General features: G+C 46.1%; 1 protein-coding gene and 2 long non-coding RNA genes across 3 annotated transcripts in view; 1 reads left to right on the top strand and 2 right to left on the bottom strand.

Annotated features, from left to right (window-relative positions):
- The window catches only part of LOC142591633 (uncharacterized), a 93571-nt gene that overhangs the window by 30006 nt on the left and 49503 nt on the right, over positions 1-14062 (bottom strand). The gene's annotated exons all lie outside the window — the stretch shown is intronic.
- LOC142591627 (uncharacterized) overlaps positions 5242-14062 on the top strand; it is a 33728-nt gene continuing 24907 nt past the window's right edge. The window contains exon 1 of the mRNA XM_075703925.1: positions 5242-5458. Within this exon, the coding sequence (XP_075560040.1) occupies positions 5303-5458 (156 nt within the window). The 5' untranslated portion in view covers positions 5242-5302. The remainder of the gene's footprint in view (positions 5459-14062) is intronic.
- Positions 6226-11535, bottom strand: LOC142590622 (uncharacterized). Its single transcript, XR_012830201.1, has 3 exons — positions 11347-11535; positions 10475-10588; positions 6226-8099 (listed from the first exon to the last, which is right to left on the bottom strand). It is a non-coding gene; the product is annotated as an uncharacterized LOC142590622 (long non-coding RNA).

The raw sequence follows: 14062 nt of genomic DNA, 5'->3' as shown, positions 1-14062 counted from the left end.
ACTTCCGGCACACAGCAAGTGTCGTCTGCTTGTGTTACAACGTACTCCATTATGACGAGAGCTCCGCGGTCAGAGTCGGTCTCAGTCTTTTCGCGAGCACTATGATTCGACTTTGGTGCCTTGTGGACTGCAAACGTAGCGACTGGCAATATGTCAAGCTGCGACATCGTGTCCCTCTGCAAGGCAGCGTACGAGCGAACTGGCTGCTGCGCATCGGACTGCCGCTATCCCATCGGCGCCAGGATTTGCGCGTTTGTGGCCGTCACCTTACACCGGAAGATTACTGACGCAATAGCGTTTCGCGAGTCCGGTATTAGGTCAAACGCAAGCGCAAGGGGACAGAGTCTGGCCGCTTAACTGTGCCGTAACGGGATGAGCCATGAGATGAGCAGAAGGGCAAATGTGAATGGTCTAAAGCCCCTCAATTTTTCAAAAGTAGCGCCATTCTTAGATCTTTCCGCCACCCCGCTCACCCTGGCGCGTCCTCCTCCACGCTTCCGGTCGCCCAGGCCTCCTCCGCTCCCCCATTGGCCCATCTGTGTCACGTGGAAGCAGGCGCCGCGCTTTTGTATATTTTTTCTTTCCACCGCGGAGCAGGCGCCGCGCTTTTGTATATTTTTTACTTTCCAGCGCGCGCCGACCTCCATTATTGGGCCTGCGCGACGAAAGTACGGCAGGCGGACTGACGGAGTGCGCTAGCGTAATATAATGTGTAGGGCCGAGAACTTAATTGCGATGCCATGCTGCTGCGCCTTCGGTTGCCGCAACACACACAGCGAGGGCAAAAAGCTTTTTGCTTTGCCGTCCGGTGGGCGCAACGCAAAAAGAAGTGTGGATTCGCAGGATCAGGTGGGCTGACTTCGAGGAAGTGGCAAAGAACGCACGGCTTAGTGAAGTAAGGGCCACGGCTACTCACAACCTCTTATTTCGAGCCTAGATCACGCCTTCGGCTTCGAAAAAGTGTGTGTTCATGCTCTGCGTGGTTTTTAGCGCGTTGTCTGACTTTTTTTTTTCGAATGTGCTCTCTTTGCTTCATATAGTTTCGTCTTGCGGTGAAATGCACGCATCTGCAGCTGGCCTGTGACATAAAAGCGACTTTATTCAGGGTGTGTTTTGAGCTCCACCAGAAGTTAGCACATTCTCGACGCTTTTGCAAGGCTCAGTATGACTTACGATGCAGTCTTTTAGCTTCGAATGTACGCCCGCATGTATTGATTTGGTTTGTGGTGATTAACGTTTTTAACGTTCCGAAGCGACTAAAGCTAGGATGCAGGTCGTAGTGGATGGCTCCGGATAACTTTATCTAGCTCGCCTGGGGATGTTTAACGTGCACTTTGATCGTAGAGTCGTACGTGGGCCGGTAAATTCCTCAATGGCGTTTCATAATACTCGCGCGGGCGCGCTAGCACTGCTTTAAAAGTTGGTGCCTCGGCGCGATTGTATTTCTTCAATAAATTTTATTTGCTAGTTGTAACACCTTGCCATTCTTTCGTATTATTGACGGCGCCTCCAGGGCACCAAAGCGGCAACGGGAACACCAAAGCTAGAAGCAGGGCTGGATGGGGCTCGCCGTAGCCTGTGCATGCCAAGGGGGTATAAGATCGCGGACAGCCAATTTTGCATGTGAACACTCCCTGCGACGCCTGCATTATTGTAATGTCACGTGCTCTTCAGAGGCCTCCGTTAGCCATTACATGTGCCCTCCTAGAGCAGTACTTGTTCACACAGCCGCACACAGCCATTCCGGCTGTGGGCGGTCAGCAATCTCTCACGCACCGGCCGAGCAAAAGTATCCTGCAGGTGCGTAAATGAACCTACGAAACCACGTACACATACTTTCACGCTGTGAACACCTGAAACTTCGGTAATTACGCGCGTGTTTGAGTACACCGCGAGCTTGCGTCGTGTTTCAGCAACACGAACTCTCAACGTCGCGCGCTTTACGCCTTAAATACGCCTTGAATAATGGTCCTTTTCTCTATTTCTTCCGCAATTCCAACACGAAATTCTAAAGGCCAGTTACCGACTGACGAAGAAAGATCTCGATTGAAAAAACTGCTCCTCAGGGCTCGAACGAACTTTTCTGCGAATTTCCTCCCGTAGCGTGTTAGCCGTCGTCTGCTACGGCAGGCCCACCACCGGCGGCGCCACCGTCGAGGCCGCGCCGAGCGGAGGAGGAGGGAAGCGAATGGCGCTACTTTGGGAGATTCAGGGGCTTTACCGGTTGCTGCTCGTGGCTGCTGGCTGCCGTGTGCTGCTCCGGGCTGGGGGGAGAGCTCGACGGCTGCTTACGTCACCCGGTTGGCTCCTCGTCCTCGCTCTCGGTCTCCCGGGCGCGTTTCCGGGAGCTGGACATATCCATGTCGTCGACCGCTGAGGGGGGCAGCGGGACCGAAGCATGGAGCTCCTGTACTGGGGGGCCGTCCTGGAGATGCTTCGAAGCCGTAGTAGGCAAGGGGGGATCCACAGGGACATCGATGGTGGTGGCCCGTTGACTGAGACACTGGCCCAGCATACGAGTGGCACGAAGTTCCAGGTCCTCCCTTGCCCGGAGTTTGTCGAGGTGTGCAGGGCCGAGTGTCACCAGACTCAAACTGGCATGGCGACGGTGGCGAACGCGTGGCGGGCGCTCTCCGGGCGAAGCGAAAACCATCTTGGCCCGAGACTTCAGAACGGCACGCAGCCTATCATATCTTCCGCGAAACGACCCTCGGGCGTTGGACGCGTCGGCTTCGGCTCAAAGTGCACGTGCAACGCCTGTTGCTCGTGCGGCATCGTGCGTTGTCGGACTCCTTTCACGCGCCGTGTGCCTGCTGCACGTGCGACAGGTGTACTCGCCGGCGGACCACCGTGGTCTTGCGCGGGGTTAGGCGTAGGAAGGCGCCGGGTGATTGGCGAAGATGAAGCTCGATATCTTGAATAAAACGCACTCACATTTAATGTAGGTGGTATCCGCTGGTTCCTTGAATCTTGCCGATTCTATCGGTGCAAAATGAAAGGGGTGTGTGGCCTTTCTTGTAGAAATGAACGCAGGATGCAGGAGCCCATGTGAGGCACGTCAGTACTCCACGGCCCCTAGCGGAGAATGCCCAGGAGAACGGTGGATCTTGCTTTACAAAAGCTTACATTTTAATTTTGCTTTTTCACAGCCTAGAACTTGCGCCTTCTTCAACCGCGGATAGGAACCGCAACTTTTGCAGTGTAAAGCAGGAGAACGCTGGATCTTGCTTACACTGCAAAAGTTGCGGTTCCTATCCGCAGTTGAAGAAGGCGCAAGTTGAAGGCCGTGAAAAAGCAAAATTAGATGTAAGCTTTTGGAAGCGGTGTTAATAAAACATTCTGCATGTGACATGCGCATTAGCGTAGGTTTGGCGACGATTTTAAAAAAAAGCGCGATTCATGGATAGTTACAACTAAGCGGGTTCATTTTCTTCTGTTCATTTTTTTTTTGCCGCTTGTGATAGTTGCGCGCAGTTTACATTCTCCCCAATTACCACGTTTTATGAAGAGATAGTGCACGTGTTGCACGATTTTTTTTTTCCGTATCGCCTTCTTTATTGCGCCTGCTCCTATTTGTTGCCGGTTTCAGCGTGTTTTTGGCGCATGCCGTAACATTGTCGCGTCGATTTCCAGTAAACTTTCACGGTCGTTAGTATCGCTTGCCCTATCTGTCTCGCTTTAATTGGTCCCGTATATCGCGCTTAAGCGCACTCAAATATACAGCACCAGCTGGACAAAAAGTATACTCTTCTGCAGTACGTTAAATAAGTTCTCGTAATCAGGTAGTGTAGAAGCAAAGTCGCCGTGACAGAAATTGAACCACTTGTACCAACGCATCACAGGAGCAGAGCAGAGTTTCTGATGAACGCAACCTTTCATCTTTGTAAAGCGCTTTAAGGCCACTCGGGTAGTGCAAAAATTTGTCTCCGGAGCAGTATTCTGCAACTGCCCACATAGCAGTGTGTGATTTGTGGCTGCTGTTGATGAACTGGGCCTTAACTAGGGAGGAAGAAACTGGCTCTGCCCGCCTGTTTCCTTCTCGGTGGTAGTTCAGCCCTGCCAATGAGCACTTTAGTAGCAGACATGGACATATCCACTAGGTGAACAATCACAGACTAACCCCACCTCGCCCCAGAACCAAAGGGGGGCTCCTGTGCACCTCTCGCTGTGTTGACACAAGTTTAATCACACCTCTTTGAAAAGTATCGAGATTTGGGCAAAAATCTGGACGATGAAAGATGCATGTAACATTCGTGCTTCACTGGTGATCGTGTGTAAATAAATGCTGCAAGTAATAACTACAGCAGGCTGCTTGCGCCGTTTGTATGGTAGTATTGCAGAAGGCATCATGCCAAGTGCACCACATAGCGGACAGATATCGCTTGAACGAAAAGAATTGTTGCGTTTCCCAAACCGCAGATCCATTCTAAGTTCGGTCTTTTTTCTTCACTTGAACCGGCTCAGGCGCCCGAAGTTGTCGTATTTGTTGTCACCTTGGTTCGGCACGGATAAATATCGGGCAAAATATTATTACAGAAAGCTAACAGGATCAGGATCATAATATTATTGAAAAGTTACAAGGCCACGCGACGCTTAGCCGAAGTTGACGAAAGTCGACGCCTTCTTGGGGAGTTCGGACGAAGGATGGGGTAGATGAACCGTATAATTACGAAATCCGTGTTGGAACAGGAATGTTCGACAGACGTCAACGAGAGGTTAAATTGGCTTAAATTTTTGGAATCACCTTCGCCACCATCGTCAAATATAATAATGATAGTAATAATAATATTATTAATAATGATAATAATAACAATAATAATAACAATGAAGTTGTGAGAGTGCATTAGGAAGTATAAAACCAAAATGCATGCTTTTAAAAGACGGAGCATTTACATTTCTGTGTTACCACTAGAAGTGCGAACAATAAATTACAGCAGCCGAAGGAACAGGTTGGATTGAGGCAGCACTCCTAAAGCTCAATAAAGGTGCAACTGCACATTTTACCGATAACTATAGCACTGTGTGCCCTAAATACCGTTAACTGCTGCCGATACCCTAATCGTCTCACTTATTTTCGTTAGGGCTGGCGATGGCGTCGGCAGTCAGTGCTTCGCGTTCCGAGCGAAACTCCCGATTTTTAAAGTTGTTTTGTGTCCTACGAACGAAGAGGGGGCGCGCCAGTGCGTTCCTTGACGGGCTTGTCGAGACGTGCAGCGAGTGGTTAAAGCGGCGCGAGCTGCTGCTGCCGCGGTGCACTGCACGTACGGCAGCGCGAAATCCCGGAGGCACCGGCCGCAGCTGGATGGCCTACGTTGCCTTCCTGGCCGAGCTGCTGGTGGCCGTGAGTGAAGCGGAATCGTCGGCCGAGAATTCGGGACGCATCTTCATCCTGGCGGCGCTGCTGTGCGAATGTTGCCACATCATGCTCCACTCGCCAGCGCAGGACGCCACCGTAGAGGTCAGTTTTGTGGGTGGTACCAATTACACTGTCGCATCGTCGTGACGCTAAAGCATCAACTGATCACCTACTTGCATAGATCGGAATGTTCGAATAGCGATGTTTCAGAATTTGTACGAATAAGGATATTCTAGAAAATTAGCGTCCAATTATCGAATTGAAGGCCGCATGTTTTTTCTAAGTTCTAAACAACAGGACGTGTACAGGCAGCGTGGAGCACGCGTCAGCAAAAATGCTCATTTACATTTTTTGACACGTGTAACGCTGTTCACTGCTGTAGGTCCAGTCAATTGATGAGCTCGCCCTTACAAAAATTTTTAATGTGTTTTTTTAGAAAGTCTTTTGAATGTTCTCTATAGAACTCTATTGTGTTTATTTTGATTGCCTATAGAATTTTCCTATAGAGTTTCAAAAGTTATTTGGCCACCGCATTCTTATAGGAACTCTAAAGACGCACTTCTATAGAACATTTCTATCGACTTGCTTTAAAGATGCTAAAGACAAATTTCTATAGAATATTTCTATCGAGTTTCTTTAGAGATGCTAAAGACAAATTTTTATAGAATATTTCTATCAAGTTTCTTTAGAGATGCTAAAGACAAATTTCTATAGAATACTTCTATCGAGTTTTTTTAGAGATGCTAAAGGCAAATTTCTATAGAATATTTCTATCGAGTTGCTTTAGAGATGCTATAAGCAAATTTCTATAGAATAGTTCTATCGAGTTGCTTTAGAGACGCTAAAGACAAAATTCTATAGAATATTTCTATGCAGTTGCTTTCGAGTACCTACAAGCAAATGCCTATAAAAGCTAGGCCGATATGTGTAAAGAACTTGCAATTTACCAAAGTTCTACTGTAGGCAATAAGGACTACAGTAAATGCAGTGGCAAAATAATTGGTGCTACAACCACAAAGTATTCAGTTTGAAATGTTTATTGCACTTCAGACTAGATACATACTTCATATATGTGACATACACGCTTCAGACTCGAACTTGCAACACACAAACTGTAGCTGCCAACATGCTTCTCAGGTCAAGCTGGTGGTGCAAACACGCGAAACATGAGGTAAAAGAATCAGTGGCAGACTTGATTACAGTTGACACCTGGCAATAACAGGCTTGACTAGGACAAGAAACCATACCATTAAAACTGCAAAAGGAGTGCCTGTTCCAGCAGTGCACATTGAACGGTTGGATACTAAAGCCTGAAAATAGACTGATATGAATGTGCACTGCAATGTTGTGTCAGCCTGACGAAACGACACAGCATTTTAGTTTGTTTAAGTGCAAAAATAACACTGGCAGTCGCTGCGAAAATGTGGCAAATAATGGCTTTCACAGATAAGTACACCATATACCGAAACCACACAGCATATTAGTCTATGTTTATGTGTAAAATTAGCACTGGCAGACCCTGCAAAAATGTGGCAAACAGTGGTTTTCATAGAGCAGTACAGCATATATCGTACAAAGTTTAAAAGCTTGTATTTCGTTGTAAGGGAAACAATATTGAGATCAGAGCCAATATTCTAATTAGGGTGAGAAATACAAACCAGACCGACACACGCAATGACTAAAAAGATTTAGCTCAGGAGCTCCTATGCAATGCACATAAACAGTAAAATAGTTTTTCTCGGCAACTATGGAATCAAATTTGATGAGGTTTGATACATTTAAAAATGTTTAAATCATAGTTTTACATTAAAACCATCAATATTTATTAAAATTTGCTGAAAATAGCAAAACTTGAAGGAAAAGGACTTAGTTTGCAAGTGTAAAAAAATAAAGAACTAGCACAAGTTCGCTAATTCTGTAAATTTTCCTACTCCAATACATCCAAAATACAGAAATAATTTTGAGACAACCACAGGACTAATTTGAAGTTTGTGGCATTTGAGAATTCAACTTGTTGCAGGAACAACTATTTGGCAGGTTTAAGAAAAATAACACCACGAAGCTTACTAATCCCCGTCTCTGTGCCAGAAAGAGATATCACAGTTCTGCAGACTCCATCTGCTATGTCTAAAGTCAACAAACTTTATATATGAATTTACAGCTTACATGAAATTGTTGGAATGTTTGAGAGTTTCGCACATCTACTCATAAATTAGTGATTGTATATTAGAGCAGCATATGGTATCTCTAATTTGCCAGATTAAATTATGGTATTAGGTCCAACAGAAATGTGATCTAATTTTTTAGTTATGAGTAAGATTTGTTAACCTTACTGCTCTGTTTCTTCAAAATTTACAGTTTTCATGAATTCGTATCAAAAGCAGACTAGTTGTCTGAGAATGTTTTATCATGGTACTGTGCTACGTGAATTATGCTTTTTGAAATAACATGTTTACTTTGATGCAATGATATTTCTTTATTTTATCTGATTCCTTGCTGAAGAACTGCACAGTATTCACGAGATATGAATAAATAAATATTAAGTGAATAAGTAAACAAATAAATATTGCGGTTTGTCTTATCATTCCACCACCAGCATGACCTGTATGGAGCTTTGGCTACTGCTCACATGTTGCAAGTTCATTCTTACATGATCACCTGCTATTTCACTTCCCAGGAAAGGAGCAAGGAAAGGCTAGTTTTTGGCCTCATTTGGTCCGTCTAGTAACGGCGACGCTGGAGCCTGGAAAATACAATTGAAATTAATTTTCAAAAGGTGTAATGAAGATTCAGCCATAATGTATTAGCAGGCACAAATATGCCACAAATATCTATATAGTTGTAGCATTATGCTAAGTTTCATTTCAGTATTTCAGAAAAAAAATTTAACAGAAAAGTGGCAGAACACCCCACCTCCCCACCACTCTGCCAAACAGCGGCAGTTCTTTTGAGAATCATTTTTGACAATATCTTTACTTTCCCAAGATACTGTGACATCAGCACTGGGCCAATGTGCCTGGCAGTAGAATATCATTGCTGATGACGAAAAGCATCTCCAAACGACAACAGCCTAGTCACACCTTAATCTCATCTTGCAATGACAACACATTCCCCATTTATAAGATAAGCAAGCAGGAACACCCATGAGCTAAGAGTCCTATACAGACGTCACACTGTGCATAGGAAACAAATTTTTTGAAAAGAAGGGAATGACCTGCTGGCTTCTATTGCTGAGCGGTAGACAAAATTGATATTCCATCCGCTGCTAGCCATAGTTGGTATGTACTATGCTTAATATGCCAATAATAAATTTCTCACATGGAGCTTGAGCAATCATGATGATGCATGTAAGTATCCATTGTATGGGGAACAATAATGTTTTAAGTTGTTTTCGCAAATTATGATGGATAACTGCCAATTAGTGGTATTTGGAACACAGTCGCAGTGTCACTGTCAGATACAATGGACACAGTATATTCGAGCTTTTTGAGTTATTGAAACAATTAGTTTCTAATCTAGTACAGGTATGTACACTGATATGTATCCTAAACGCAATGATAAGACTTCCCAATTGCAACTGAAAAGTTAATTCAGTTTTAATTAAAAAGGGTCCTTCTTGCAACATGGCATGTGAAAAACAGAAAACAAAAATTATACTAATCATGTCTCTTTGAAAATTGATTGCATAACTGCTCTGTAGGTCAAGCAGAAAATTTAACAAGAAATAACGTGCCTAAAACTAGTTGCAACAAACAAATTTGTTCCTACGAAGGTTGCAGACAATTCAGTAAACAGATTGTGACCCAGTCTTTTTATGTGGCATTCCTCAGCGAATTTGTTGGTCAATTGGTTGTTGCAGCTGAACAAAACAGATGAACAGTCTAATCTGGCGTGCAGCCCCAGTCCCATCGGTGCGTGGTCAAGTGGGACGAACATACTGATCCGGGGAGTGAATTATGGTGCTGTCTTAGGCACGTGTTGAGGCACCGGCCAATCTGCTGCATGTACATTTGACCAAATATACACATGATCACAAGAATAGACTACACTACCTCTGACAGACACAAGACAAATTTAGTGGTATCTAAGCAAGCCTTTCTTGTCGGGGTGCCTATATGCACAGCAGTGTGCAAGAGAATTGAGAAAGGCAAGCAGGCAAGGGAGGCTTGCTCGGTGAAAGATACCACCAAAATTGGCGTGTGTGTCACAGGCAGCGTACTGTATCCCTTTCACATGTGGTCAAGTGTACATAGGGCAAACTGGCCGGTATCGTATGTGTATAAGAGACCACCATATTTCATTCAAAAGACCAGTATGGTCATCCAACTTGGCCGTACATTTCCACAACGGGGCTTCATGTTGGATTACAATCGTTCGTCTGTTTTCATCCACTGTAAAAATTGACAAGTGAAATTGATGAGGCATACCACATATATAGTAAGACATGTGGGTGAGCCGCCATTTTTAATGCAACGAACAAAAAAGGCATCCTGTGTAGGTCACAAGGTATCCATATCAGTCTGTGCCTATGTACTACTGAAGTAAATGCAGCATAGGAAATACTGACCATCATATTAATTTTCAAGAAATTAAAGCTCACCAAATGTGTATTTCGCAGTGGCTGTTACTAAGGGAACAGAGAAGTAACTGTAAAGATATCAATAATAAACAAAGGTGTGCACACTACATGCTTAGACCTGTGACATATTTAGTCCACTACACTTCGAATTCCTACATGCACAGAAAACTGCACGAGATTGTAGCACAAACAGAAAAAAAATTATGCAAATAAGGGGTACAGCATAGGAAATAGTTTTCAAAGAATAAAACCACAATAAAAAGTCATAAATACACTACGTACAAAGCAAAAATTATATTTAACTTGCAGGTAAGCAACTTACGCAAAAGAAATACTAAACATCAGGAAAGGTTAGGTATAGTTTTATACAGAACACAATAATGTGGGCATAATGGCTATGCACACAAATAGGTAGCAAGTTCAATAAGGTTGCATAAATATTTAGTCTCTTTAGTAAGCTGCAGTATGGAATGTGTTGACAAAATTCACCATGAATGACACCAAGCCCCCTTTTTGGAACACATACATTTCATACACACCTGACATGACCATCCAGATCACACGCCATGCTGCTGCAGCCATATATCCACAGGGTCTGCATTTCTGGGGGCTCCTCGATCTTGTACTTTATGTTGTGGGTCACGGCCTCGCCACTACAAAATGAGGTCTATGTTAGCTTATAGCAGTGGCACAATAAAGCTGTGATATCGTGAAAATATGCAATCAGCACCTAAAACGGTCATGAAAACAATGTCTGCACTAATGTGGAAAGAGAGCAAATGCTTGAAATTATCGAATGTCATGACAATAGGGACCTCTACATCAAATAAAGTTTTGGACGCGCCGCAGCAGCAGATTACAATCTAATCTTAATGTTTTTTCCATTACTTAGTATAGGCAACGTTCCCCTGTCATGTTTAGTTAAGTCAGTTATGTCAACACATCTTGTCTTGGAAATAAAGCTGTACTAGTAGCAAGCTGTGATTGGCTTACATTTTTTCCCTAGAACTGTTCGTTAGCCAAAAACCTCGTAAGCAGAGATTGTGCACAACGTCGAAGCATTTATAAGTGAGGAAACGTCATTGAAGAAAGAATCGATGAAGAGGTAGACGGGTCGTTACTATGCAACTTTAGCAGACAGGCGGGAGCTCACGCACAGCTGCACAAGGTGAACACGATTTCCGAAACTTTTCTCAGCGGAAGCAAACGCTTATCAGGATTATCAATTCCGCACTGTAGCAATAGAGTTGCGTACACAATTTTTACAACCAGCGCGTAGCAAGTATCAGCACAGGGTTCACTGTTGACGTGGGTGTTCCACTTGCTACGTTCGCAAGGCACTCTATACACACACGGGAAGCACACACAACACGGATGAACGCACGTGTAGTTGGCGAGCACGATTGCTTACCGTTTCAACAGTACGGCGAGGTCGAAAGGCGCTCTCCAAGTTTCCAGTGATGCGTCTGCGATGTTACTTGCAGCAAACAAGCCGCTGGGTAGTGGACGAGCTGAGGCACGCTAATAATACGCATTACTTCTTTGCGCCGTCCACCAAGCTTTCCACGGTAACACTGAACTTAGTGTCACACATTATTTCCCCCCTTTCTCTGGCTTCTGGATTGGATTGGCGCGGCTCGCTACGTGCTTACGCGCGCTTTTCTGAGCTCAGATTGATGTGCGCCTGGTGTTAGCACTAGGCTTTTATACAGTCGCTTTTTCGAGCGCAGATTGGTGTGCGTCTGGTTTGTGCACTGCGCTTTTATACGATCGCTTGTCGCTGCTTTCCTTTTCTCTGGCTTGATTCGGTGCGGCTTGGTGCAGGCGCGCATACTTGGTGTGCGCCTGCTTTTTTTTTTTTTTGCGCTGGTCTTCGAACACATCGCTCGCTGCTCACACTTATATATAAGGAAGTGCTGCGCCGCGGGCGTACCGTGTATGTAAGCGCGCCAGAAAACTGCGCCTTGTTTTCCATTACTTTGTCATGTACCTTACCACTGGGTAGCACCGAGCGATCGCTTCTAACAAACGCAGAAATGAGTCTTTGCAGCGCGTCTGGCCATTAATTGACTCCCACCACAGCCATGTGAGGTGCGACTCCAGCAGCGGTGCAGTTACCCTGCAGCCGGCGGAGAGGAGGTGGCGCTTCAGTTTATTAACTTGCTAGTTTTTGCGTGTGAATGCCCGCGATAGCTCATGAGGTCGTGCGGGACGAGCTGCTGGCGCGACACCCACTCGGTGGCCCCGAAGGATTGTGCATATTGATGAACGCCTCCTTCGCGGCAAGCGAAATTCCCGGTTCAACGTTGGCTGCAATAATGGGGCCTACCGTCGCCGCGTCTCGTCTGTCGACCTTGAATAGTCGGAACTGCCCGGTGGTCACGCAGGTCATGCCGAATACCCATGGTCCAAGGTCTGCAATGCCGCCGTGATTTTGCCGGCTCGGCGGAACCTTGTCGCCCGTCATCAGGCGGCCTCGATTGAATGGGCCGCATACAACTGCATCCCGAACTTAGTGGATGCTAACGGAGTGAGCCTCAATCTGCAATGGGAAACTAAACCAGACAGCATGAAATTTGTGGACCCGATCACGGGCGTTCACACGCAAAAAAATGGAAAGTTATTGGCATGCAGAAAGTGAAGCGCCACCTCCTCTCCGCCTGGAGTCGCACCTCACATGGCTGTGTTGGGTACAGTGGCGTAGCAACAGGGGGGGCCGGGGGGCCGGGGGGCCGTGGGCCCCGGGTGCACGGGGCCAGTAGGGGGGGGGGGTGTCATATACGTCTGAAAACACCCGAAAATTGTCGATATCCTCGCCTTCCTCGACTACAACCGGGGGGGGGGGGGGGTGACAGAAGAGCTAAGGGCCCCGGGTGCCAGACGACCTAGCTACGCCACTGGTTGGGTAGTCAATTAATGGCCACACGCGCTGCAAAGACTCATTTCTGCGTTTGTTAGAAGCGATCGCTCGGCGCTACCCAGTGTGAAGGTACATGACAAAGTAATGAAAAACAAAGCGCAGTGTTCTCACCCTTTGCTTTTGTATGAATGTTTCCCGGCATTGCTGCGCGCTCACGTACACGGTACGCCAGCGGCGCAGCGTTTTCTTATATATAAGCGCGAGCAGCGAGCGATGTGTTCAATCAAACCAGAGAAAAGGAAAGCAGCGACAAGCGATCGTATAAAAGCCTAGTGCAAAAACCAGACGCACACCAATCTGCGCTCGAAAAAGTGATGGTGTAAACACCTAGTGCAGAAACCAGGCGCGCATCAATCTGCGCTCGGAAAAGCGCGCGCAAGCACGTAGCGAGCCGCGCCAATCCAATCCAGAAGCCAAAGGAGAGGGGGGAAGTAATGTGTGACGCTAAGTTCAGTGTTACCGCTTTCCACGACAACCAGCGGAGACAAAGGGAACGCACTCCACGGCATGAAAATCGTTGGTCCACATTTAGCTGGCGCGCCACGCATACGGCGTGCTTACAGCGAGACTCAAGCCATCTTCTGGCACTTTCGTGCTCGCGAACTACGTCTCATTTCATTACAGCAAACCTAATAACACACGATCAAACAAACACATCGATGCAGCTCGCACAACAACCGTTGAAGACGGAGCAATTACAACATGCCGTATCTTCGTATTCTACCTGACGCGTTGAATACGAAAATACCGGCGCTGCCAGCGCCGTCTGTATAACAGTGCGGCTGTTGTGGCCTCCGTGATTCCTACAATAATACCCACTACAGCAGGTTTTGTGCCGTTTTGGGCCGAACTACATATATATGTTGCTAGACAAGAAGAAACATTGACATGCTCATATTGTGTGCTATAGTTTAGGCCAGAAATAAATTACATGCAGTATTCTTGCTTTTGAATCGCTTATGCCACATGTAGTCAGCAAAAGGCATGGCCTTCAAGATCCGGACAATTTACCCTGCGTAAGCTATTGCTGGGGTGTGATTTTAACGATTTCAACCTCGGTCACTGGCCTTAAAACCCTAACTGACTTTATGCGCAGCCGTTACCTGCACTACATGCGCCCTCATTTCGTTTCTCATTGAAGTAACTTCCTGCTGTCGTTTAAATGTAGCCCAGAAATTGTCCACACAACCTCGGAGGTACACATGTG

This window comes from Dermacentor variabilis, chromosome 8, assembly GCF_050947875.1.
Source record: "Dermacentor variabilis isolate Ectoservices chromosome 8, ASM5094787v1, whole genome shotgun sequence".
NCBI classification, from domain to species: domain Eukaryota; kingdom Metazoa; phylum Arthropoda; class Arachnida; order Ixodida; family Ixodidae; genus Dermacentor; species Dermacentor variabilis.
Note: the sequence above shows the minus strand (reverse complement) of the source record. Positions and strands in the feature narration are given on the sequence as shown.